Here is a 25,477-nt window from a genome sequence, read left to right as displayed (position 1 = left end):
ATTTTAGAATCAAGTTTTGGCAAAAAGTCCCAACCGGAGTTATAAAAATAAATATATAAACCGGCGGTATGTTTAAGGCTACCGTAAATAAATAATTAAATGTGTTAGCCTAAAACAATGGGAAATCCCATAGGGAAATATTCGCGGTCGAATATAAAAAGTAGTTTCCACTGCCACCAGCCAAAACTCGATCAGGGGGGACGGAGACGTGCCCCCTCGACTAACAGACCCTGGGGCAATCGAATTGCCCCAGCCAGTACGTCCACAATATGATGGTTTGTACTGGTTCTGTTCAGGATTCAAGACTAGCAAAGTCTTTGGTGACTTTACATGCCCTGGGAGACAGTAGTCAGTCCCAGGGTATGGAGTCTATGTTGGGGAGTCCCTAGGACACCCCTGGGTCACGGCACAGAGGGTGCTGTGTGACCCACATCACAAAAATACATGAGGCCCTATGGAGTAAGAGACCCCATAGCCCATTCAACACAAGGTTTAACCAAGAAAACACACTTCAACATGTCCAAGAGTGAGGGTAAAAGAGTCTCACTCTTGGCAGGAGAAAAAAATTAAACCCCAGAAATCCAGCAAAGCTGCTGGGGGACTCACTAGGTAGGGAAATTCAGCCTAAACAGAGAATTCTCCCTAACACCATGTCTCTCAAATACCCAGAGGACTGTAGATCTCCTCAGCCTTGGGCTCTCGATAAACGAGAAAAAAGCCAGCCTGGACCCCGGCTAAGCCAAGCAATTTCTGCAGGCTCTATTTCGGACCATAGACGCTATAGTCTTTTCCTCCGAGAGGGCTCAAAATGTGCTGTTCTAGATCCCTTACTATGTAGCCAGTCACAAGGTGACCGTACGCAAGGCAATGCGGTTATTAGGGATGATGGCCTCCTGTAGCTACCTGGTCCCACACGCGAGTCAGCGCATGCGCCCTGTGCAAGAGTGTGTCTCAAGCCAATGGTGTCAGACCAGCGGACAATGGGATGATCTAGTGGTTGTTTCGGCAGCCCTTGTTCAGACTCTGCAGTGGTGGTCAAGGGAAAACCTGCAAGGGAAATCCTTCACCAGCCCTGCAACAGAAGCCACTCTCCAGGCGCATCTCTGACTGGGTGGCTCACCTTCATTAGACGGCACAGGGCGTGTGGTCCCCAGCAGTAGCATCCAACCACCTAAACCTGTTGGAATTGCAAGCAGTGTTCAAGGCCCTGAAGGCTTTCCAAACTCACCTGTAGGGGAAGACCGTTCTAGTCCTCCCGCACAGTACTACAGCCATTACCTGACCAAACAAGGGGGCAGTCACTCTCTAGGGCTGTCCAAACTGTCCCAGAACATATGGAAATGGGCTCTTAAACACAAGATGTTCCTCCTGTCACAACACGTTCCAGGGGACCTCAATCTCCTGGCAGACGTTCTCAGCAGAGACTTCCCCAGACCCGTAGAGCATGAGCAGCAATTAAATTGCACAAGTACATTGTACTCGACTTCTTCGCAGACTGAGGCTTTCCAGAGAGAGACTTGTTCGCAACTCTGGAGAGTGAACAATGCCCATATTATGCCTCCAGGTACCCTCAGAACCACTCCAAGGGGAACTGTCTCTGAATAACATGGTCAGGGAAATTTGTCTACGCTTTTCCCCCCCGATTCTCCTGCTCAACAGGATAGTGCATAAGATGCACCAAGAGCCAGTCCGGATGATTCTGGTGGCCCCAATGTGTGCCTTCCAACCTTGGTTCTCCCATCTAATGGCATCGTCCGTCTACCCTTCCAGGAAGCTGCCATGCCCGTACAACATGCTTTTGCAAGACCATGGGGGAAACACTACATCCATGCCCTCAAACTCTCAGTTTAGCAGCCTGGTTCCTGAGTTCGTAGAGATCGGGCACCTCCAACTCCCTCAAGGATGTATGGTCATACTCTGAGAAGCACGGAAACCTAACACCAGACTTTTCTACTCCAGCAAATTGAAACACTTTGTCATCTGATGTAATGACAAAAGCATCAATCCTATTGAATTCACACCAACACATCGTCCTGTACCTAACCCGACCTGTTAGATTCAGGTCTTGTTTTCAATTCCCTAAAGGCCCACTTAGTTGCACTTTCAGCATACACCACATCCCAGAAAAAGGTTTTGTGATGGAAAATCCCAGTGATTAAAGCATTTATGGAAGGGATAAAAAGACTTAATCTCCCTATTTCCAACCCAGCTCCTGGGTGGTACCTGAACGTTGTACTTAATAGACTAATGCGGCCTCCCTTTGAACCAATGCACAAGGCTGCCCTTAAAGCACTTACCTTCAAGACTGCCTTCTTGGTGGCGATCACATTGATCAGGAGAATTAGTGAACTGCAGGCTCTTTCCGTTCAGAACCTATTTGTCACAATTCACAAAGATAAGGTGGTCAGGCGCATGCACCCACGATTTGCGCCTACATTTATTTTCAAATTTCCATGTAAACCAGTCTGTAGAACTACCCACCTTTTTCCAGAACCACACTAACGTGGCCGAAAGAAGCCTCCACACAATGGATGTGAGAGCGCTCCCACCAGCACACTCCTTGCCCCTCACTCTCGAGCCAACCTCCCTTGGCCCTCATACTATCCCCACTTTTGAGGCCAAGAACCTCAGAGTCCTCTTTGACGCCACACTTTCCTTCTCCACCCACATCTCTGATGTCTCTAAAAAGTCAAACTTCCTACTGCACCTCTTCAGAGGTACTCTGCCTTTCCTCCCCTTCCCCCAGAAGCTCACTGTCTCCCAAGCTCTGGTTCTCTAGGTTGGATTATAGTAACGGCCTCTTTCTAAATCTCCCTGCCTCTACTCTCCGCCCTCTGCAACATATCCAGAACAGGACTGCTAGACTTATCCTTGGCCTTAAGCCCTGGGATCGTATCTCTCCATTGGCTCCCTGTGGATGCAAGGATTACATTCAAAACCCTCTGCATTGTCCACAAGGCTTTCTGGGGCCTGGGTCCAAAATACCTTCAGCTATCCCTCAGCAAATACTGCCCCGCTCGATCTCTTGGCTCCTCTAATTCGAACTCCCTAAGGGGCAGTCGTTTTTCTGAGAAACGAGCTGAGGGTAGATCTGTCTTTGGCTGGGGCCTCCCTCTAGAACAGCCTCCCTGCCACTTTAAAACTTGAGGAGAACCATCTCCAGTTCCGGATGCACCTCAAGACCTACCTCTTTGCTTCTGCCTTTGCCCCCTCCCCTGCTGATCTGTTCTCTCTCGGCACTGTGCACCTGGCCACCCTCTGTCCTCCGGGCCCAGGTACCTGCTCACCCTGCCACTCTCCCGGCCACCCCTTGCACTGGGGTTTGTACTGTACCCATACAGACAACCATTTTTTTCCCTTTTTTTTTTTCTTCCTGCACTTTTCAGACCTATCCTGTCTGTTGCCTTAAACTCAGCACTTGCCACTTGCTGGCTGTACTACCATTATTTGTTGCCTTTATTATTTATTAACTTATTATTTATCTGTTTTTTCTTTTGCTCTGCACTCTTCATTTTCTCCCCCTTGTATGCACTTTTCTGCTCCTCCTCCCCCATGCACTTGCGTGTTCTCAATGTCACTGGTCCTAGAAAGATGTTATTTTGTTCACCCCTGTTCCTCTTCGCATGCCTTGTCGCACTCTGAAACACTTGTGTATGAGTGCGATAGAAATAAAATTTCAATTCAATCTATTATCTGGAAAAGACAAAACAACGAAGAAAAGCAAACCAGTTTTTTGTTTCAGTCGCAGGTGGTAGAGAAGGGGACCCTGTATCTAAATCGGCTTTTTCAAAGTGGAACGTAAACTGCATCACACTGTGCTACACTCTTGCCAAGAGAGAGCTGCCCTTGACGCATAGAGCACACTCTACTCGGGGCACAGGGGCTACAATAGCATTCATGGCAAATGTTCCTCTTGAGTCCATTTGTAAAACAGCAAACTGGAGTTCTGTACACACCTTTACACAACACTATTGCCTAAATACACACTCTAGGTCTGATTCTCAGGTGGTGCAAGCAGTGCTAAGACATCTTTGCTACTGTTCCTTCACACATTCCACCACCATCTCTGGGTACTGTTTGCTAGTCTATCACAGCATGTGACTCAAAGCAGATTAACAAGCATCAGAACACATGCATTACTCACCGTAATATCATTTCTGATGATTGCATCTGCTTAAATTCACATGTGCCCACCCTACCTCTCCTCATGTAGTAGGAGGAACATAGACATCTTGCACCTCTCTTCTGTACTCACGCTGACTATAAGGCCCCCTAAGGGCAGAAAAAGCACAATCTGAGGGACCTCGATGAGTGAGGGATTTTGGGTACACTACACATCATGTTAGGGATGGTGTTAGTCACGCCAATGTCGATGTCCCCTTTCGATCTTGGAAAGAAGGATGCAATACTCGGCGATTACCACTAGATGTCGGACTAAATGCACAGCATGTGAATCTAAGCAGATATAACCATCAGAAATGATATGGCGGAAAAAACAATCTGAGGGTCCTACACGCGTGAGGGATCATGGGTACAGTGGACGTCACACTAGGCACGCCCTGTGTCGACGCCCATTTTCGAGTTTCGAAAAACAAATTGTAATACTCTGCAGCTTCCACTAGATGTCGGCCTATGCACAGCATGTGAATCTAAGCAGATACAAGCATCAAAAGTACGATTACGGTGAGTAATGTACCCCTTTTATGTATATATATATATTTTCAAAAGAACTGGCTGAACGTCAGTTATGCGAGGAGCACTCTCCTTCATACCATGCTTCAATAATCAGTCCGTAACCAGCAAATCCGTGATGGCTTCTTTTATTAGTTAAAATACAACATTCTAGCTTCCCAGAAAAGTCGACGCGTTTCACAGCGTTACTTGTGGCTTGCTCACAATACCCATGTGCTGCCACCCTAGTGTTTAAATACATAAAACATGCCTGTAGACATAGAAATGGGACATGGGGATCCAACGACCATGAACATAAAAGAAGGGACTTAATTGTGTTTGTACGGCAGGCGGACATCTTTGAACAGGGCTTAGTCCCTACAAAGTTGATCTACGTTAATCCATGATTAAATAATCATTTCGGGATTTACTCTTCACTCAATATGGATTGTCCAACCAACTGATCCATTACATTAGTTCCAATAAAAGTCCCTTCATTCAAACACGGTCCAATCGCTATAATGCCATATGGCTGACGGCGACAATTGCACACTCTTTATATAAAGTGCCTTGTGCCTTTATGCATAAAGTGCATAGTGCATACAAAAGTGCCTAGTGCTAGCAGCTTGCTAAAGTGCCTAGTGCTTTAGTGCATATCAACCTCGGATTATCATAAAGTGCTTAGTGCTTTCTACTTCAATTCAATATAAAAATCTATTTCTACTCTTGAACTGAGTTGCATCCCCGGTTTTTCTTCAATATATATATATATAGAGAGAGAGATAGAGAGATGTATATATCATGGCCTGCGTTAGCTGCCATGTAGTTATAGTTAAGTTGCTAATCCCATAGTAAGAGCATTTTTTGGGTGGCTCTGAATTTTTTTTTTTTTTTTTTTACAAAGTTTAGAGTTTAGTGAGGTTTGGTGCAGGGGGGGGGGCAAAGTTATAGAGGGGGGTCCCAAAATTTATTTTTTTCCCTTAGAGTTAATGGGGAAAAAACTTTGCTCATGCCTACAGCTCAAACCGCTGGACGGATTTGCGCCAAATTTGCGGCAGGAGCAGCGACTTGGTCCCGAAAGCTTGCTTTTTTAAATTTGGTGCAAATCCGTCCAGTAGTTTTTTTTAAAAAACGACCAAAAAGTAGGTCTAAAAAAATTGGTGATATCTAGTTCTACTCCACGGACACATTTCCCTGTTAGCTCCGCGGACAGGACACTGATTGGCTAATCGGCTTGCGTCATGTCAGCGGACATGCGATGTGTTCGCTGATTGGCTGGGGTGAAGTGTGAGATGCGTCACATTGTTTTGATGTGCCCGTCATCTTGGATCCTTCCAACGGGGGAAAAATACAATTTCGTGGAGTGTGTTGGTGTGTAAGAGTGCTTGGGGAGGGTGGGAGAGTAAGAGATGGGTCAAATGCTGTATTTGTTTAGGTGGCAGCTGCCCCTGATGTCCGCGGTCTTCACGGTTGTCTGCGGACATGATAAATGCACTAGTAGCTATTTTACTTTAGTATGATGTTGGTTTTGGGTTGTTAGTAATGCATTGATTGTAGTTAATATCTCCTACAAGTAGCCCATATACCACAGTTAAAATGTTTGATTCTTACACCCAAGTTTCTGTGTTTGTTTATTAAATCTTTGGGTCTGTGGGAGAAAAAAAATACATGCTGGGTAAAAAAGCTTTTTTTGTTATGGTACAATATATTTATTTCTTTGTTTTCAGTATTTATTTGTTGTTTCTTGCTGATCTTCTATCTGTTGGCTTTTTGCAGATTTTTTGGGGCAGTTAGATACCTGTTGGCGTATTCTAACTGTTTATAGTTTTGTAATTGAAGTTTTGTTAATGTTTATGCACAGATTAGTTATTACATTTTGGTTTTAAGAATATTAAATAAGCTTTTATAAGATTTGCTGGTAATCTCTGCTTTAGAGTAGTGGTACTATCATTACATTCAAACCATCCACAATTTTTTTTTATATATTCAGTGTAGTGACCTGCATTGGTTGTGACTCCTGCGTGGCAGATTACACCTATTGTTGTGAAGGTTTTCTTACCAAGTGATACTTGACCATGTGTGAATCCAGTCAGCTTGCAGTTGTTTTTGGTACCATCTGCATTAACATAAAAGCATTACTATTACGTATTTACTATGTGTCTGTATTTGTAAGGTGGAGCGATAATCAGAATTGCAGGTAGTACATAATCTGCCATGGTTTGCCTTTTGTACAAGTTGCTGAAATGGATTCACAATTAGGTATGGATACATACACAAAGTGTTCATTAGGGATTTGTTCTTGTGCCACATGGCTGCAGAGAGTGCATGTATGTTTCCAGATGTATGAAATCTGGAAGATTTCATTTATAGGTATGTTTTTGTTTTCCAGTACTTGTAGTAAGTACATTTAGAAATTCTTGCAGAACTTCTTGTGAGTTTAAAGTGAATTTGACCATTCCAACACAGTAGTCCAATTCTTGTCTTATTCCATGAACACTGTAGGTGTTGTCAGGATTGTTGGTTGCATTTCTATGAAGGACTAAAATTTTCAAACACAATCAGACTGTATTGTGTAAGCAAATGTTGTCAATAATTGGTGTCAATTGGAATAGAATATTTATTGCTACATTTGCGAAGCAATTTACACCAGTTATATTACAAAATTTGAATGGACCTGACAGTTCTGTGTCCAAGTCATTTGGTCGGAGTGTGTTGCTTCTTTGAAGAAGTACTTGAGTTACTTTGAGCATTAGATTCTTCTTTGGTAGCGGTAATTGATGAAGTATTAGCTTCTTTTACTTTCTTTGGAGGAATTGCAGTGATATCCTGTATTGTTTCTGTTTGAAATAGTTTTCTTTTACAACGTTTTGCTTTTTGTGGAACAGGATAGGTTTTTAGATGGGGGGGTGTACAGTGAACGTAGTCTATTGTATTCTAGAATGCAAGGAATATCTGCATTTACTTTACTTGCATCAAAGTTGATAAGAAATAGTCTGTCAAATGTACGTAAGCGTGATAGTGCTACATAGCTCATGCCTTCTTTAGAAACTGTACTCCCAATATCTATTAATGCTTTGTCTTGGGTAAGACCTTGTGATTTGTGAATGGTGACTGCATATGCTAGAGTTAGAGAAAATTGTTCTCTGCGTACATACATGTCTTTGAAAAGAAGGAAGCGGGCTGTTGAGCGTCCTATCCTTTTAACTTCTGATAGTTTGTCAAAGAGAACGTTGACAAACTGTTGTTGTCACGTTGGTATGTTTGAAAGCCAACAACTGTACCAAGTGCTCCATTAACTAGTACTTGCTCCACGCCAAGGTTACGTTTAAGCATTACTCTACAGTTTAAAGATAATTTTAATATTTTCTCCAAACCAGCTGTGTTGGAGATAGTTTTCTAAGGTATTTAGTCTTGTTGTGGCTTGTTGACACATGGGTAGTGTCATACCATGTATGTCCAGTTTGTCTGTGGAGCAAATTTTGATTATTGGTTGCATTTCTTTTTTCTGCATTGTTTCATTGAATTCTGAACAGCTTGCAAGAGTTGGCATCAAGGACATACAATTGACATTTTTGTGTGCTAATTTTTCCATGACATCAGTAGCACATGAGTTATGGCAATAGAGTGCATGGATGTGCCGAGTTTTTAATATTGCTTGTGCTTCTTAAGATAGTACACCAACTCTAATACTTTTTAAAATGTTGGCATATGTGAGGTCTGCAGACTGGCGCATGTGTTCTGTTAATTCTCTGTATTGGAAATGTTGCCAAAGGTTGACATTTCATATGCTGCCAAGAGTTTTACGGCAGAGTTTGTGCCTTAAGGTTTTAAAAATAGGTTCACCTTTCACTAATGTTCAATCGAAGAAGATCTCCGAAAACAATGTGTTTTCCTCCAAAGAGCTCTTCGTAGTCTGTTTTGAGTACCTCTTGTAATCTGAGGTGAATCAAAGCCAACATTAGGTTTGAGACCATGCTCACTTAATCTATTAGTAGCATATTCATTTGTTTCAAAACTCTGCATAGTTCCATTGCAGCTTCTGTAGAAAGTTTGTAGTAATCTAATTGGTTTTGGTGTTATACTGGAAGGAGTAGTTTTTCGTGTAAAGTGACACCGCCTATGTTGTAGACAGCTAAACCTATGAGGGCAGTTATAACAGCTGACAGTTTGTTGTTTGTCAATTGTTGAAGGAACTGGCTGATGATTTTGATTAAGAATGTTTTGTCTGAACCAGCTTGACCACTGACGTATAGCAGTATTGGTTTGTAGTTTTGGCGGGTACAATTTTTATTTTCATGTTGTACGCTCATTGTTCAGTTTTTATTTCAGTATATTGAAGTCTTCTGTCACTTGTTCATAGCGACAGATAATGTTTTCTACTTAATTCTGCATCATTTGCTATTAGTGGCTGTCCCAGTGGTTCTTAGCTTCCTGTTAGAGAAGGTTGACTACTGACGGGAGTGTCCTCATCTACTTGAGCCTGGAGTTCTTCTTCGTGTTGCTGTTCATTGTGCAACATTGTTTTGTACTGTGTAAAAGTTTACATCTGTTATAGTACTTTCAGTTGCTTTGAAAGCGTCTTCATAGGAGTCATAGATTCCAGTAACTCTTCTTCTTTTCTCCATGGTTTAAAAAGTTGTAGCAGAGACATGTAATATAGTTATTTATGTTGAGGAGTTTTTAATGACAATTTGATATGATTAATTAAGCTTCATTTGGTAAGGTTCACTAAGCTGCCTTCACAATTAGTCACTCTGTACTTACCTTTTGTTTTCATCTGGTTTTATATTATTTTTGATGTAAAGTTTTGGGCTATGTGGTATGGACACATGGTTTCCAAAGTGGTACTCCTGTTTGGGGGTAGTATGTGTCTAGTACATTGTTTTTCAAAATGTCTTGGCTGTTGGGATCATTTTTGGCTATTGTTTCTATGTCCTCATATGATTTGAGAACTTTTTCTACATTTAGCAGGACCAAGACTTAGCCATACTATATTTTCAGATTTTCCATGCAAAGCAGTACTGGTTAAACGGTCTGCAGATTCATAGCAGCCACATTCTCTGAGAGCATTTTTATGCCTACGCTGTACAATTTCTGTGACAGTGTTTTGTCAGATAAGTCATCCCAGAGTTCTTGAAGCTCTGTTTTTTCTGGTTTGGTTAAGTAGGATGTGACATATCGTGCAACTGCAGTGGAATTGTCTGCAGTGTACTGCACATCTGTGTTTGTATTACATAGGAGGGCAATGATGGCATTGTAATCATTGATATATTTAGCTTCTTCTGTCCTTTTTATGTAATATGTGTTCTTAGTTGATTTACCTTTTGACACCATATCTAACTGAAGACATGAAGTTGTTTACTTGACCTGTAGTTGTAACTGGTCCAGGGAAACCTAAGCAGCATTTGGTGTAGTATTTCCCTTTGTTTTTGCAACGACAATATTTCCCACATTTGTGTCTTTGAAATTGTAAAATATGTGCATGAAGGTCACCATTTGTTGTTTGTGAAGGAATTTCACAAGTGACATATTTTTCGATAAACTGTAAAACAGTGACATCACTGTAACACTCACCTGGTATCCATGGGGACGTCACTCAGCCTGTTCTGACCTGTTACGACTTTGAACCCTTCCCTGGAGTCTACTCGACTGGAGACTGGGCCTGAAACACAGGATTGGCAGAGTTTAACTCCCTATTGTCTCTGTGTGCTTGAACCCCTTCTTCCCCGGGGTCCAACCCCTCCCTTTGATCCACAGCTCACCTTGTTTTCTTGGAAAGTGTGCTCTCCATCCTGCTTTCAGCGCACGGGTGCGTTGATTGATGCAGGCTCGTTGCTGCCCAGTTACTTCAGTGGCAAGAGTCCGACAGGTAAGTATAATGAGTCTTTTGAACAGTTCTCTAACTTGGTTCCTTTCCTTCTTTAGATGATGGCCGGCGTCCGGGGATGGCGATGTGCTGCTGAGATGAGTAGCGCTGAAGGTGAGTGAGAGCGCGATGCACCCCTTTTGTATTTGTATTGAACCGAGTTCTTTTTCTGTGTCTTTTAGGTGCCGCAATGTTTTCAGCGTGGATGCTGGTTATGCAGAAGCAATGCGGTGAGTAAGCGCGGTATACGGCGCCTCTCGATGTTTCCACGCCAACCTGGAGTGTCGTTTCCCTCTTGCAGATGGATGAGAAGTTCTGGAGACAGAGTTCCCCCAGAGTGGCTGGGATTCAGGTAAGCGTTTGAAGCTCGTACAGTCTTTAAAAAATAAGCGAAGATTTGCTGAATGCTTACTAATGCCTTTTTTTCTGTTCTTTTCCCTTTTCCTTAGGAAACGGCGTGCCGGGATGGGAATGACCCCGCCGAAGATGCCCGCAGAACAGAAGGAGCGATGAATGATGGGCAGAAGCGCCGCAAGGTAAGGCTATTCCTAACGGTGTTCTTGTTTTTGCAGGAGCTGAGCGCAGAAGAAAGATGCAGGCCTACTGGAGACCGATCTGAACACGGTGAGTGTCACGCTGCAGGTGCAGAAAACACAAAGCATGTTTCTCAGCCTGGGCGTGGCTTAAATAGTCTCTGGGTATCCTTACTGGGATGGCTGGCTCACCAAGGCCAGCTCAAGGAACATCGCCGTGGACCACACAGCGAGGACCGTCCGCCTACTGATGGATCTGGGGTTCTCGGTGAAGTGCTTGAGTCCATAGCAGGACGCGCTGTTCCTGGGATCCCAGCTCAACACTGTGTCGTGCCTAGCTTCACCATCGGAGGAGAGAGTGGCTGCCATCCTGTGCAAGGTACATCGGCTGCTCGCTCTGACGATCGCCACAGTGAGGGCCATCAAGCAATGTCATGCATTTATCTCATCCGACAATGTAGGCTACGGATGCGACCACTGCAGGAGTTCCTCAACGCCCATTGGATTCTGGTGTCCGGAAGCTTCCAGGACAAGATCGCTCTCAGCGAGGAGTTCTGTTGGGCGATAAGATGGTGTGACATCAGTGGTCGAAGGGAGTAGTCGGGAGCAGTGCTCCTCTACTTTTTTTAACTAAGCTTTACTGTTCCTATACTTTATATTTAAAAAAAAACGTTCTGGAATGGTTTCGTTGTAAAATAGTGTAGGAAGCAGTTGCACTGTAATGAACGTTCCTTTAAACAGGCACATTTGTTTGGGCGTTTATATTGTGTGTGGGAGGTGGCGCAGCAAAGGGGTTTGTGGTGAGCGGGGGCAGGCTAGTAGGGAACATAGCTCCACCACTTCTTTTCACACACTTTGACCACTGTGTTGCGTGCACTCTGATGTGACTAGAGGCAGTGATTTCCAGGCCACACCACATCAGGAGACTGTAATGACGGTCACCTCCCTGGAGGGTTGTGGAGCCCACACTGGAAGTCTTCACGCCAGAGGCCTGTGGCTGCCGGGGGAAAAGACTTTGCACATCAATGTGCTGGAGCTAAGGACAGTGTTTTGGGCACTCGAATTGTTCCTGCCATCCCTCAAGAGCAAGGTGGTGTGGGTATTCACAGGCAATACCACCACAATGTTTTACATCAGAAAGCAGGGGGGGCACCAGGTCCCCAGCACTCTCCAAAGAAGCACAGGTCTTATGGCATAGGGCTGTCGCTCAGGAGATGTTCCTCATCCCGTTTCATCTGGCAGGAGTCAAGAACACTGTTGCCGACTCTCTGAGCAGGGAACTTCGCTCGTGCCACGAGTGGGACCTTCGGCAGGACCTAGTGGAGAACCTGTTCTGCAAATGGGGCAATCCCCAGATTGACTTGACGGCGACAAACACCAAGTGCCAGAGGTTTGCCGGAAGTTTTCCCCAGCGGGGGAGCATTGGGGGGCACATTCTCATTCCCTTGGGAAAGCTCCTTTCGGTACGTGTTAGCTCTGTTGCTGCTTCGAGTCATCAATCTACCCGAACAGTGTCAGTGCCGGGTGATCCTCATTGCACTGGCGTGGCTGAGGCAGATCTGGTACCCAGACCTTAGCATGTCAGCGGCACCACCAGTCAAGCTGCCAGTGGTTGCAGATCTTCTCGATCGGGAAGAAGGCGCCATTCTTCACCACGATCCAGGGTCGCCTGACCTGAAGGCCTGGCTCCTGCAGCGCTAGAATTCGGTGGCTACGATCTCCAGGCTTACTGCAAGGAAGTTCTCGCCAAGGCTAGCGCATCGTCTACTTTGAAATGATATGGACTCAAGTGGAAGAGATTTGCTGTTTGGTGCCTTTCACAGAAGATCAACCCACTGAGGGACAAGGCCCCTCAGGTGCTTCCATATTTGATTTCGTTGGCCAAATCGGGGCTGGCCTAAAACCTCCAGCTTTCATCTGGCAGCAATCTCCTGCTACACCAGATCCCCAGGACGACCATCCTTGTGGTCGCACCGATTGGTCAAGGAATTCGTCAAAGGACTATTCCGCTCGTTCCCACCAGTGAAGGCTCCGGCCCCGGCGTGGGAACTCAATGTGTTGCTTTTTAGGATCATGGGACCTTCGTTCGAGCCTCTGCATTCTGCACCAATTAAGTTTTTGTCGTGGAAAACAGCTTTTCTCATGGCCATCACCTCTGCACGACGGGTGGGGGCGATCCAGGGCCTCTCCTGTGAACCACCTTACTTTACTTTCCACGAGATGAGGGTGGTGCTGCGGACGCATCCCTCCTTCATGCCCAAGGTGCAGTCGGACTTTCATCTAAACGCGCCCTTGGTGTTGCCTGTGTTTTTCCTGATCCCTTCGTTGCCGGCTGAAAGGACTTTGCACTTGCTGGATGTGTCTAGAGCGCTGAAGTTTTATGTGGCCCGCATGAAGAGTTTCCGGAAACCTCTCAGCTCTTTGTGAACTTTGGTCCTGTGAACCATGAGAAGTCCCTGTCCAAGCCTTCCATTTCCAGGTGGCTCTCCGGCTGTATCACCCACTGTCACCAGTTAGCAAACCGACCGCTGCCTCGCCGTCCGAGAGTCCACTCTACCAGAACGATCGCTGCTACAACGGCGTTCCTGTCTTGTGTGCCCCTGCTGGACATCTGCAGAGCTGCTACGTGGAGGTCGACTCACACCTTCACAAAATTCTACTGCGTTGACAGCGATTACAGGGAGGAGTCCAGAGTCGGCCAAGCAGTGCTTTGTAACCTGTTCGCTTGAAGGTGAGCCTGGTGAGGAGGTTAGAGATGCTTATGTTGAGCCTTGCCCCCTCCCGTGGTTGTGCATGTGTGTACTGCTATGCATTATTTATTCATGAGCATCTGAATCCATGCCAGACCCCATGCTGGAGAAGGAACAAGTTACATACCTGTAAATGTTGCTCTCAAGCATGGGTCTGGCATGGTTTCACATGCGAAACCTGTCTACCCTGCTGCGGCTCTTCTCTTGGTCCTACTGCCACTTTACGTGCTACCAAATCTGAAGATGGCTGCCAGAGGAGGGGCTTAGGTAGAGGGCAGTCATTGAGCTCTGGGTCATACTTCCCCTAGTCAATGATTTGTTGTTGGGAGAGAGACAGTTCAGAAATGAAACTGATTTTTTTCTTTTACCGAGGATTCCCAGCCTGACGGTGAATATTCATGAGCATGTGAATCCATGCCAGACCCATGCTGGAGAACAACAGTTACAGGTAAGTAACTTGTTCCATATCATCTGTTGGCTATTCTTGGGGGTTTAGATGACCTATCTAACATTCTTGCTGCCAAGTTTTTGGTTTTCTGACCTCCATTTTGAGCAGCTGGTATCTGGTCCTACCCATTCTCAATTTCCACAAGCTGGACCTTATTTTTTCAGACCCTAAAAGTGCTGCGAAATATCCAGCCCTCCAAGTCGAAGTTTGACAATTTTGTTGTGCTAGTTATGCTTCTCCTGCCGCCTATATCCCTTAGGAAAAAGCCACATTATTTTTCTTCTCTGTACTGGAGGCAGGTTGAATCTCCCACTTTGTCCGCTTCCATTTGTCAGCAATATGGTTGCAGTATGCTGGAGCCTGACCTAGACTCCCTATCTGCCTTTCAAATCGTGTGTAGGGCTGCTGCAGATCTGGCGCCTGAAAATAATCATATTAAATCTAGGAGATCTGCTTCTTGGTTCTCTCCTGAGCTTCTTGACTAGATACTCCAATGTAAACTGGCAGAACGCCACTGGCATTGCACCTTTTTAGAGGAGATTAAAGAATAAATTACTCGACTGACGTACCAGAAGGCCATATAAAAAACGCCAAATTGCTTATTTCTGAAATCATATTTTCACTGCAGCGACTAGCTCTAAAGAACTCATTTCTGCAGTTCGTGAATACTCTACCGCTTCTGCTGCCGCCTCGTTCATACCTGCGTCACCAACCCTGTTGGCTTTTTTTAATGACGAGATGGCCATGATTCGAGAAAGTATTTCTGCCTCATCCCTGGACCTTATGGTCCCCTCTGCTGTTTTAGGTCCCGTCTTAGCTGGGAAAAGCCCTTCACTCCTGGATTTCTCCCCATTTACTGAGTACCATGTCATACAAATCCTAATACGAATAAATCATCCTCTTAGAGATCTTGTTCTCTAAAAATTGATAAAAAAATATGGCAAGGATCTTAATCTGATTATTACAGGAGCTTTGTATATTTCTGTGTCTTCCAGTTTTATCTCTCTGGTGCCGAAATGCGCCATGGCCGTATTCTCTTAAAGAATCCCCACCTCAGCCTTGCTGTGCCGGGCCAATTTTCTTCAAAGGTTCTTGAAGCAATAGTAACCCCTCAGCTGAAGGATTTCTTGGAACAGTCATCGATCTTGGACGTTTTTCAGTCTGGCTTCCGCCCTACTATGGGAACAGAGTCAGTACTAATCTCTGTCATGGATTCTTAGGGCGATTTATCATTGTGCTTCATCCCCTCTCCTAGTGAGACCGCCAGCACTTTTTGTTGCACTTCTGGAACTTTTTCTTGCAATCCTGAATGAGTGGAGCCTTTTTCCACTCATTCCTTCTTGTGAGCTCTGTCTTTTGGAACTCTATTCTTTGTAATCTACCTGTAGTATGGAGTCTGCTTCATAGCTCTTAAAGGCATCTGTATTTGACTACTGCAGCACACAGCTCCTTATGGGCAGTGTTGCTGGGGACCTTTAAGGTCCTCTTTTAAGGTTATTTTTCTATATCCTTAAGTAAAGTACAGTTCTTAAGGATACTTAGTGTCTCTCTCCCAAAACCCTACTTAGCATCCCCCTTCTCTCTGCTCCTGTGACGTTTTAGTCACATAAACAATCGCCTTGTTATGGCTGGTGGCAGTGGATGCGTTCTTCCAACTATTGTGTATTATTTATACCACAGGTTATGACCATAGCCTTAGTGGTGCACAATAGGGGCACCACTTGTACCAACTTGGGGCCTACCTTCTTTTTTTCACCATTACTAGTGTGGTTATTCTTTGTTAGCCCTTCTACCATTCCGGGTGGGGGAGGTCTGTGTGTGTGTTTTGCCTTTGACAGGAACCAGTGGGTATCCCCGCCTTGGCTCCAGAGTGTCTGGGCAGGCAGGAAGTGGAGAATGAGCCTTCCACCCCCCTGTCCTTTGTCTGCCAGCGTTCCTGAATAGGTCTAGCTCCCACAGGGGGGCGGGGGGATCTGGCTGTCCTGATTAAACAGTCAAACGCCCCTGTCTGTAAAATACTGAGAGATTGCAGAGGAGAGTGTGCTGGAACTGCATAAAATGTGAGGCTTCTGGAGTGTAATGCCAGTCGACCACATGAAATAGAAGTAACCAAAGAAGACGGCCAGAGACGCCTGCAGACCCTTTGCAAGACTGTGAAGCGAACACTACTGCCCTGACCCCGTTTTCTATGCAACAGAGGATCTTACTGACTTTCAGAAAAATCCCCTAACACAGATAACCAATCTCTGATCCTTGACCAGGGCGGTGTAGGGCTGCTCATCATGCTAGATCTCTCGGCAGACTTTGACACGATTGATCATGCTACACTGTGTCAACACCTTGAGGAGAATGGTATTAGCGGGGCTGCTTTTGATTTGTTTGGTATGGCAGAACCCAAATCCTTTCTCTTTCTCACTTCTCTGCTGCTCCTGCCCCTCTTTTCTGTGGAATACCTTATGGGACAGCCATTTCTCCCCTACTTTTCAATCTATGTCCTTCCTCTGGCAAAACTTACTCGTGCCCCCGGATGCCGCTTTTATGCAGATCAGACACAGCCAATCCTCTGTATTGATTGTGACTGCGATCTGATGTCATCTTGCTTGAGCAATTGCTTCTCCGCCATTGGTAATTGGATGAATGCCAATTGGTGCAGGCTTAATTCCGAAAAAACTGAAATCATGGTTGTGGGAAAACACTCTATTGTATCCTCTATATCTACAAATAACTTTTGGCCCATACCTGAGGCCCTTTGCGGACCCTGGCCCCCATAGTTAAGAACCTGGGAGTACAAATCTCTGTTGCTCTCCATGCTCTCAAAGGTCAGTGGTAGATGTAGATCTTGTCATTTCAAATTCAGGACACTGAGGAAGATTATGCCTTATAATCCAGAGTCTGAAAAGTCAAGTGGTTTCTGCTACCATATCAGGCACTCTGGGCTATTGGAATGCTTTGTTTCTCTACTAGCCCAAATCTAGCCCAAATGTTTGACCCTATGCCTTCAGATACTTCAGAATTTTGCTGTCCGTTTGACCAGAGGCCTGCCTAAATTAGCCCATACTTCTCAGGTGCTGCGTGATCTTCACTGGCTGTTGGTGGAGGCTAGAATTAAATTGAAATCCATCTGAATTGTTCACTGGGCCTTTTATGGCCCTGGAGCAGTGGATTTGCAGAAGAAGATTTTTTAAATAAGCTCCCTCTCGCAATCTTCGATCTGCAGCTCTTTTGCTCTTTCATGTCCCTCAGTGGCTAGGAATACTATGGGTGGCTGGGCATCTAAGTGGCGGCTGCAGTTTGTTGGAACTCCCTCCCTCTAGCTCTGAGGGATAGTGTTGATCACCTGACCCTGAGAAAAAAAACTCAAGACCTTTTTCTTTGTTTAGAGTGTTTTTTTTTCTGTCTCCTCCTTTTGTGGACCTACCAGTGGATAATGCACCAATAGCGCCAAGATACCCTCTGGTCTATGCCACGCTTAAAGAATTTCACTTAACATAACATACACACCCCTCACCTCTTTAGGCAGGTGAGACTTCATGGACACCTCAGACTGAGAGGACCCCGAAAAGTAAGTAGTGAAGAGACACATTTTTCATGGAATATTCATGCTGCATTTCTCTTTTTCAGAGTTTCCTCTTTGCCTTCACATTGATTGGTCAGATTCCTGAATTCTAGTTAAATTATCAATTTCTCAGGAGATAGATATTCAGGGCTTAATTTGACCTGACTGGGTCGTCGTAGGAAGAAACTGAGGAACAGGAGAAGGATTCGAAGGGGCTGTTCCCAGACACTTTTGGCTCTCCTCCATCTTTTGATCCATGATGCAAATTAGAGCTTAGTTCTAAACTTTAATCCTCATCAATTTCTTACAGATCAATGTTGGGAGTAGGGGTAACAGGCTTACTGCTAGGGTTTTGGTGATTCTGTAAAGTTTGGATTGGGTCATTCTTTCTACCCTTACAACAGACTTTTTTTTCTTTGCACAATTCTTTGTCTATCTACTATACAAGCTGCAAGGGTCTCTTCCTCAAAATTAACCATTTTAACAGTTGTTGGTGTACTTATTCTTAGTATTAGCCTTGTGGATCGTGTCTCTGGACACAAGTATTTCCAGTAGTTCATGTAATCTAATTTGCACAAATCCCACCACTGCCACAAGTGTGGGGTACGTTTTTCTAAAATAGTTATAGGTGGACAATACTTATCCCTTTGTTTCAGGGCCCCAAGTTCTAATATAGGCCTATACTACCCAGGGTTGGTAGAATGGCAGAGCAGCCAGGCTTATTTTAGGAGGAGGAATGTGATCTCTAAATTAGTACACAGAAATTGGAACATACACAGATCCAAAGAAACACTTACACATTTAGTTACATCAAAATTATATATTTATTTTACATATACACACAAGGCAAGTAATAACCAAAGGAATAGTGTATCAACTAATAACATGAAACGTAATTTTCTATCCACACACAGAGTGACTTCAGTCAGGTCAGTAAAACACTTACTTGTATCAACTCTGCATTATTGGGTTATAAGTTAGTTTTAAGAATATCTAAAAATGCAACATTGACGGATAAGCAACATGGTAGCTATTCTTTGTATGGATGAGGCCATCTTTTCCCTTACTAGAAAAGGAGTTCTTCAGTTAAGGTTTTGGAGGGATACAAGCAGTGCCAAAGCCAGAAGGAAGGAAGAAATAGAAATGCAACAGTTTTGATGCAAACCTTCTTAGCACAGGTATGTAACAAGTTAGTTGTTCTTTCAGAGGTTCCAGGAACTTAGGCAAAGCCTTCCTGTAGGGGACAAGTTGTTCGGCCTGAGCAACTGGATATGGGTAAAAACCCAAACAGTACTCCAAAAGCAAATTGAATAGTGTCTTGAGGCTGGCCATGCCCACCAGCCCAAAGGAGGAAGTCGTTCTTGGCGGAGCTTCCCTGTCGATTCAAAAATGGGGTCAGGACAGCAGCGGTACTTCAGCAGTGCTTCTGCGGTTACGGAAGGTTCTGCAGGTGTCTCTAGTAGTCTTCTTTGGATCTTCCTTTCCAGTGCAGCCTTGGCGGGCTTCACAAAGGAATCTCGCCAAAGGCAAAACTCAGAGGGCTCACCCCCTCTTGGATTGGTAGAAGAAGCGCCAAGAAGGAACACAAATGAAAAATTGTGATAAACGAAGACTGGGGCCATTTTGGGAATATGGTCACCCAGGGTTGCTGTACTGCAGCTGTGGAAACCGCCTGCGAGTTACTGAAACACACACACGATAGAAAAGGTATCCACTGCCAACATCCATTTAGGTGTTTCAGTTACTGTAACAAAAAGGTTACAGGAGCAGTGGGAAAGGAGTTACTGTGTAACCACTCGGCACCCCACATAAGGCGGTGTGTGCTGGTCCCACAAAAGAAAAGGTAATTAAGATGAAAAAGTATCCTAGTTCAGAGTAGTTCTCATGGGAAAATGATACAAATGAAAGGGTAAGCCCAAGCTGTTCCCCAGCAGCACTGCATAGAGGGTGCTGTGTGCTGCAACAATCAATTACTGGTGCCTGTAATGACCTACATGGAGGAAACGCATGACTCCCTTAAAGTAAAAAGAATTACATTAGCAGTAAAACAGGGTTCCACAGTCGGAGCAAAAAGAGTGAGGGAGTGGTAAAAACAAATCCCACTCACTCAGTATAATACATTAAAAAATCCCAGCAATCTAGTAAAAGTGCTGGGGGTCTCTCAGGTTGTGGGGAATTGGCATAAGAACTGAAAAGTCTACCTAACGGAGCTATTATATCGGAGAGTACCAAATAGCAAACTCCAATCATTCTGTTTTTGAAAGAAGAAAATGTGGGACCACAATTTTGAAATGTACGTAAAAAGGGGGAACAACAAAGCAGAAAATAGGGAAAAGCTGAATTTTTGCACAACTGTATTTCTTCAGTTTTCCAAACCCAAAACTGCAGAAAAATTAGTGGAGGGAAAGTTCACGCTAGTCATTTTGCAAAAGGGTCCTGCAGAAGTTTGCAAAGCTTGTAATGGACAGAGTAGAATGTGTCCTTGGCAGCAGCATTACCAATCATATTGAATCACGTATTAAAGATATGGATGCATGCAAGTGCCTAGAGAAGGGCAGACTTAGTTTAGCTCACTTATGTAAAAGTAGAGGAGAGAGCTAACCTCCTTTTAATAGCAAATTATTGCTGAAAAAAAGCTGTCTAAATGCATATGTGAACATTTTGCATGACCTACTTGTTCATGGTTTCATTTATGCAAAAGTTTCCACTTTTTATAGCTTCCCCCGAATCCTGTTTTAACAGTCCAACCCTACCTAGTTTGAGTGTCTCAAAGTTCAGATGGGCCACATGGCCACCATTAGCTGCAGGTTGACTGGGAGAAGGCGGGAAGGGGCAAAATACAGTGTTCACAGTGCTAGGGTCCAGATCGATTTTCTAGTGTTGTAGGAAAGGAGATTGTTTGGTTACATGTGTGCTCAGGGAGGTTATGACTCCCCCCTGAATGGGTGCCCCAAGGACCAGAGTCCTCTGGCAGGCAATTTTACTGCTAGAGTACAAAGAGTTTTCCGCCCCAAGGTTACTCTATCGGGACCTGAGGTTTAGCAGGTTACTAGCTATCTGCAGCCTCCAGAGTCGCATAATCATACAAGCAAACCCCAGGTATGTTATACCGGTCATGGACAGTACCTTGGATTGAAGGTGGTGCTGCAGGACATTTTTAGCGGTTAGGTGACAAAAGGCCTGGTCTCCTATTCTTCTGCCCTGGTATTGGGGAGACAGTGACAGCACTCAAGCAGAGGGCTGTTCAGCAGCGGATCTTCAAGGTGATGGCTTGTTGGTGCCTTCTGCAGACTCAGTGGACAGGTGGTTTTTGCAGCGGTCAACTCTTCTGTTTCTTGCCTCTTGTGAGTGGACTTTCTGGAGCTGGCTCGAGTCGCAGGCTTAAATGGATGCCCACAAAGTTTCAGGTGAAACGGCGCTTCCGGAGACTATGCACAGCGATTCAGCACAGCACCCCAGGTATTGGGAGTTTGTAGGCCTGGTGGTGATGGGGTCACAGCTCTTCGGATGATGGTACACATTGTAGCTTCAGTCTATGGAAGGAAGTTGTTTTCTTCACATCTTCCCTGTCGATTGGAGTGACTAGGTCAGGACAGCAGCAGCAACTCAACAGTCGTTGGAAGTACTGGCGACGTCCCTCTTGGTCCTCCTCTTTGGATACTTCTGTCCAGTCGTTGACTCTTGGTTTCTGCTCCAGGACCCCGGAATGTATCCAGCAACACCAGCTTAGTCCACTAATCATGTCCCATGCACCATTCAAATATGGAGAATGGCTGTGCAAAAGGGACAGGCAGCCTCCCAGTCTGATCTGGTTTCAGCCAGGCGCACTGCAGAGCAAGAGGCAGGAGAGTTTCGGTTGTCCTCCCCCACTTCCTGTCCCTCGAGGCTTTTCAAGGGAAGCCCGGCGAAGCCAAAGGGACAATGGGACCCTCCCAAACCTAGCATGGTAGAAGGCATCCGAAGGGACAAGCCATCTTGTTATGGACATAAAAAAGTAAGACCTCCATTTTTGGTATGGGGTGCCCTATTTACTTTCATTGGAGCTACGACAACAAACTACATTGAAAAGATCAGAAAAGGTTGTGTAAAAGGTACTGCCACCAGCCTGAACAGATGGGCTTGACATAGTTACGAAAAGTTACTGGATTGACGAGAAAAGGGACACTGTATATCTCCTCAACATACCGCTTCAGGCTGTGTGCTGATATTGCAAAAATAAAACATAGATAGGATAAAAAGTGCCTTCCCTGCCCTGGTAACTGCAAGAGTTAGTTGGGAAAAGACAAACCATGAAAGGTACACTTTATGGGCTTCTCAACACTGCACAGAAGGTGCTGTGTGTTGCTTCAGTAAAAAGCAGATGCCTAAAAGTTGGAGGAAATCATGACTTCAAAAAGGTGTTAAAAAGGTTCTCAAGAGTAAAAAGAGGAGTGTGGATAAAGCTTCACACTCACCCAGAAGAATCAGCAAAAAATTCAGGTGCCCAGAAAAAAGTGCTGGGGGACACGCAAGGAGTGGGGATTTCACACACACAGAAATCTACCCCAAAACTGAGGAAGGAATATTCTAGTTCTTTCAATTCCCAAAGTGAATAAACGCCATGCAGCTGACAGTATAGTTGTTAGAAACCATGTGCTTATATAACTATAATTACCAATATATAACTGTGATTGAAGAGGAATAGTGGAATGAAAAAGCGCTGGGGTAATTGGACTAAATAACGCATCTCAGAAAGAGTTGTGAATGCATTGGGCAATTGTGCAGCAAACATGGATGAACCCTGCCACAGCTAGCGGCAGGGTAATAGGTGCATCTGTTAATACGTATCTATCATGCGCCATAATTTGTGTATCTATTTTTGCATGTTGATCTTTCTTTGGAAATGCAGACTTAAAAGCAATGCGTTTCTTTTATATAGGATTTTTTGGGTTGAGATAATTATGTACGATTTTTAAATCCTCTAGATAAGGTTGTGGATGTGTGCGTACTTTCTCAGTTTTATTATTTGAAAAATTATGCAAATTTTGGTTTGAACTAGTAATTTGTCGCCCTGTTTAAACATGACTTGTTTATTTATCTTTGTTGTTCCCGAACTGTTTTCTGCAAATGTTTGATGCCTTAACATTTATTTTCAAAATGTCAATGAATTGCTTTGTTTCTTTTTTTTCTGTAGGAGGTGGTGTTTATTCAAGAATTCCTCTAATGAATGGCCTGATAGTCCCCCGCCCACATCTTTCCAATGGATCTTTGACATGTGGGCCTGCATTAGGCACTTTCACTCCAATTGCACAATTGCCATATTCTGAAACCAGGTAAAATTGCCCCCCTTGTTGGAGCAGTGAATATGATATGATCATTGCTTTAATACATGTGGTAGTGCTGTGTGAGATGGTCTCCAACTCTGTTCCTGCATGTTTTAAGCCATTCTGTTAATTGAGGGCCGTCATGCTTGTGTCGAAAACCGGCTACAGCAACATTGTGAGTGATAAGGGTCTGTACTTGTGAAACAAAGTTCCATCAAACCACACTGATGTGAGGCCCTGAGTTTTTTTTTGTCTTTCTCAATCTCATTTGCCTGCCCTTATCCCTGATAAGTCTAGTCGAAGGACTCCGTCGCGAATGCTGATGTTTGTAGCCTTATGTAGTCTAATTTTCTTAAGGTTGAGGTGCACCAAATACACTATTTTCCGGTGTTAATAGCTTTGAAAGGCTGGCTTTGTTATCCCCATTGGTTGGTGGCAATCTGTTTGATTTTAGTCTGATTTAGTCAGCTCTACACCAGTGTTTTTCCTACCGGGAACCCTTTTGTGAAATCTAGCACAAAGACACATGGTCAGGCATTGGTGCTATTATTGAGTAGGCTACAGATTTGCCTCTCTTGCCATGGTTGTTGCCTGCCTTAGTGGGGGATGCCATTGCCTGAAATTGATGTGACCTCTGTGAGTGATTTTCTTTGTGCTCAAGGGTAAGACCCTAGAAGAAGCCTAGGAAAGTTGAATGTGGCAAACTCTCCCTCCACCCCAGTGATTGAGTGACCAAATGTTTGAAAGGGTGTGCAGTCCTGTGGTTGGGAACCAATTCACCCCCTTGCTCAGTGTTCTGCCATATAAATTGAGTGACTGGCTTCTTGTCGAACTTGGAAGCCTTAACGTGATATATCATGACGTAACTCTTTAGGTCCCCGCAATCTTCCAAGTAATGTTCCGACATGGGTTATCCCATATTGGTGGACACAACATGTTAAGATGGATTTCCAAAAGCAGCGTGGGTGAAGACTTTTGGGAGGCCACCCTATTATGGTGAACAAGGATAACACGTGAGAGTTTGCCAAACCCAACAAAGGTAAGGTGGCAGAGCAGCAACGTCTAGTCTCAGGAAGGTTGTTAGAGTAGTCTAGGACTGCAATTAGTCCCACAGAGCAAGAGCAGTTACTGCAGCTTGGTAAGTATAGAAATATTCAATAGTTTATTAGTTCTTTAAAATATACAGTAAGCAGATAAAACCTCTAATGAAATATTGTCACATGGAGCCTTTATGCATCCTCAGGGCCCCTGACCTCCCACACACAATCGTCCCAGCTCCTGTCTACCCTCAGCACTTGCACACCCTCCGCCCCGGAGGTTCGCACTTACACCTAACGTGGCTCTGGCTGTGTAGCACTCAAGAATCATAGCACTTCATCTGTGGCTCACCCATGAGCTTGGACTCCCCAGCACTTACCCCCTCTGCCCTCTTCCTTGGTGCACTTGCACTTTCTGAATACTCACATGGCATAGTAGGTTTGTCCTTTTTCCTCCCACTGCTCTAAAATATTGCTTTGTAATGTGGTTCACTCCCTTTTTCCCCTCCCTTTGCCCTATGGGCGCTTCGAAACAGTATTCTACTTTCTGTCTAAGCGCCTAACCGGCAAATAGTAAATAAATAAATAAAAGAAACTCATCTCTCAACTTAATTGAACTCTACAACGAAAGATAGAGATCCCAACTACACAACCAGCAAATAACCTAACCTAAGGGAGAACCAAAAATCTGACGGGCATCACCCCAACCGAGACACGAGAAATGATACTCGGCAAAGAACAAGGAAAAATGCACACTCTACAATGCAGTCTACTCAACATAAGAGCCATGGGTCAACACAACAGAAATGTACGATCTCCTAAGCAAAGGTGACACTGACACGCTCTTACTCACAAAAAATGGCTATCGGACAATTATAAAATAATCACCACAAAGCCATACCCAACAACTTAAACTAATACATTCTAACAGAGAAAACCGAAGAGGGACAGTAATCGCAATAGTGCAAAAAAAAAAAAAAACACATCTGCTCCACTCCCCTCAACCGGCATAGATTGTGAAGCATTCCCAATCAGCATCAAGCTCAACGACCAATGAAGCCTACTGTTCCTCCTGATCTACGGGTGCATCCTAGAACCCTAAATTTGCCATGAATCCCTCTGACGCCATTGCCAACCTCTCCACTTATGACAACATAATTTTTCTGGGCAGGCCTACAGATAATCGCTGTACAAGGCCTTTTTATGCATTAAAATCTTGCAAATACAACCGCTTTTATCTTTTGCTGCGTATTTATTTACTCTCTATTGGCTAGCAGAGGGCAGATGACTTGACAGAAACCAGACTATCTTGA

At 44.5% G+C, this 25,477-nt stretch overlaps 1 protein-coding gene across 7 annotated transcripts in view; it reads left to right on the top strand.

The window, feature by feature from the left end:
- KMT2C (lysine methyltransferase 2C) overlaps positions 1-25,477 on the top strand; it is a 2,745,351-nt gene that overhangs the window by 1,379,629 nt on the left and 1,340,245 nt on the right. For all 7 annotated transcript variants that reach the window (XM_069647923.1, XM_069647922.1, XM_069647921.1 and 4 more), the window contains one exon: positions 22,998-23,136. In XM_069647923.1, the coding sequence (XP_069504024.1) occupies positions 22,998-23,136 (139 nt within the window). The remainder of the gene's footprint in view (positions 1-22,997; positions 23,137-25,477) is intronic.

The sequence above is a fragment of the Ambystoma mexicanum genome, chromosome 2q, assembly GCF_040938575.1.
Source record: "Ambystoma mexicanum isolate Mex_15411 chromosome 2q, UKY_AmexF1_1, whole genome shotgun sequence".
Lineage (NCBI taxonomy): Eukaryota > Metazoa > Chordata > Amphibia > Caudata > Ambystomatidae > Ambystoma > Ambystoma mexicanum.
This window is presented reverse-complemented; position numbering and strand designations above follow the sequence as displayed.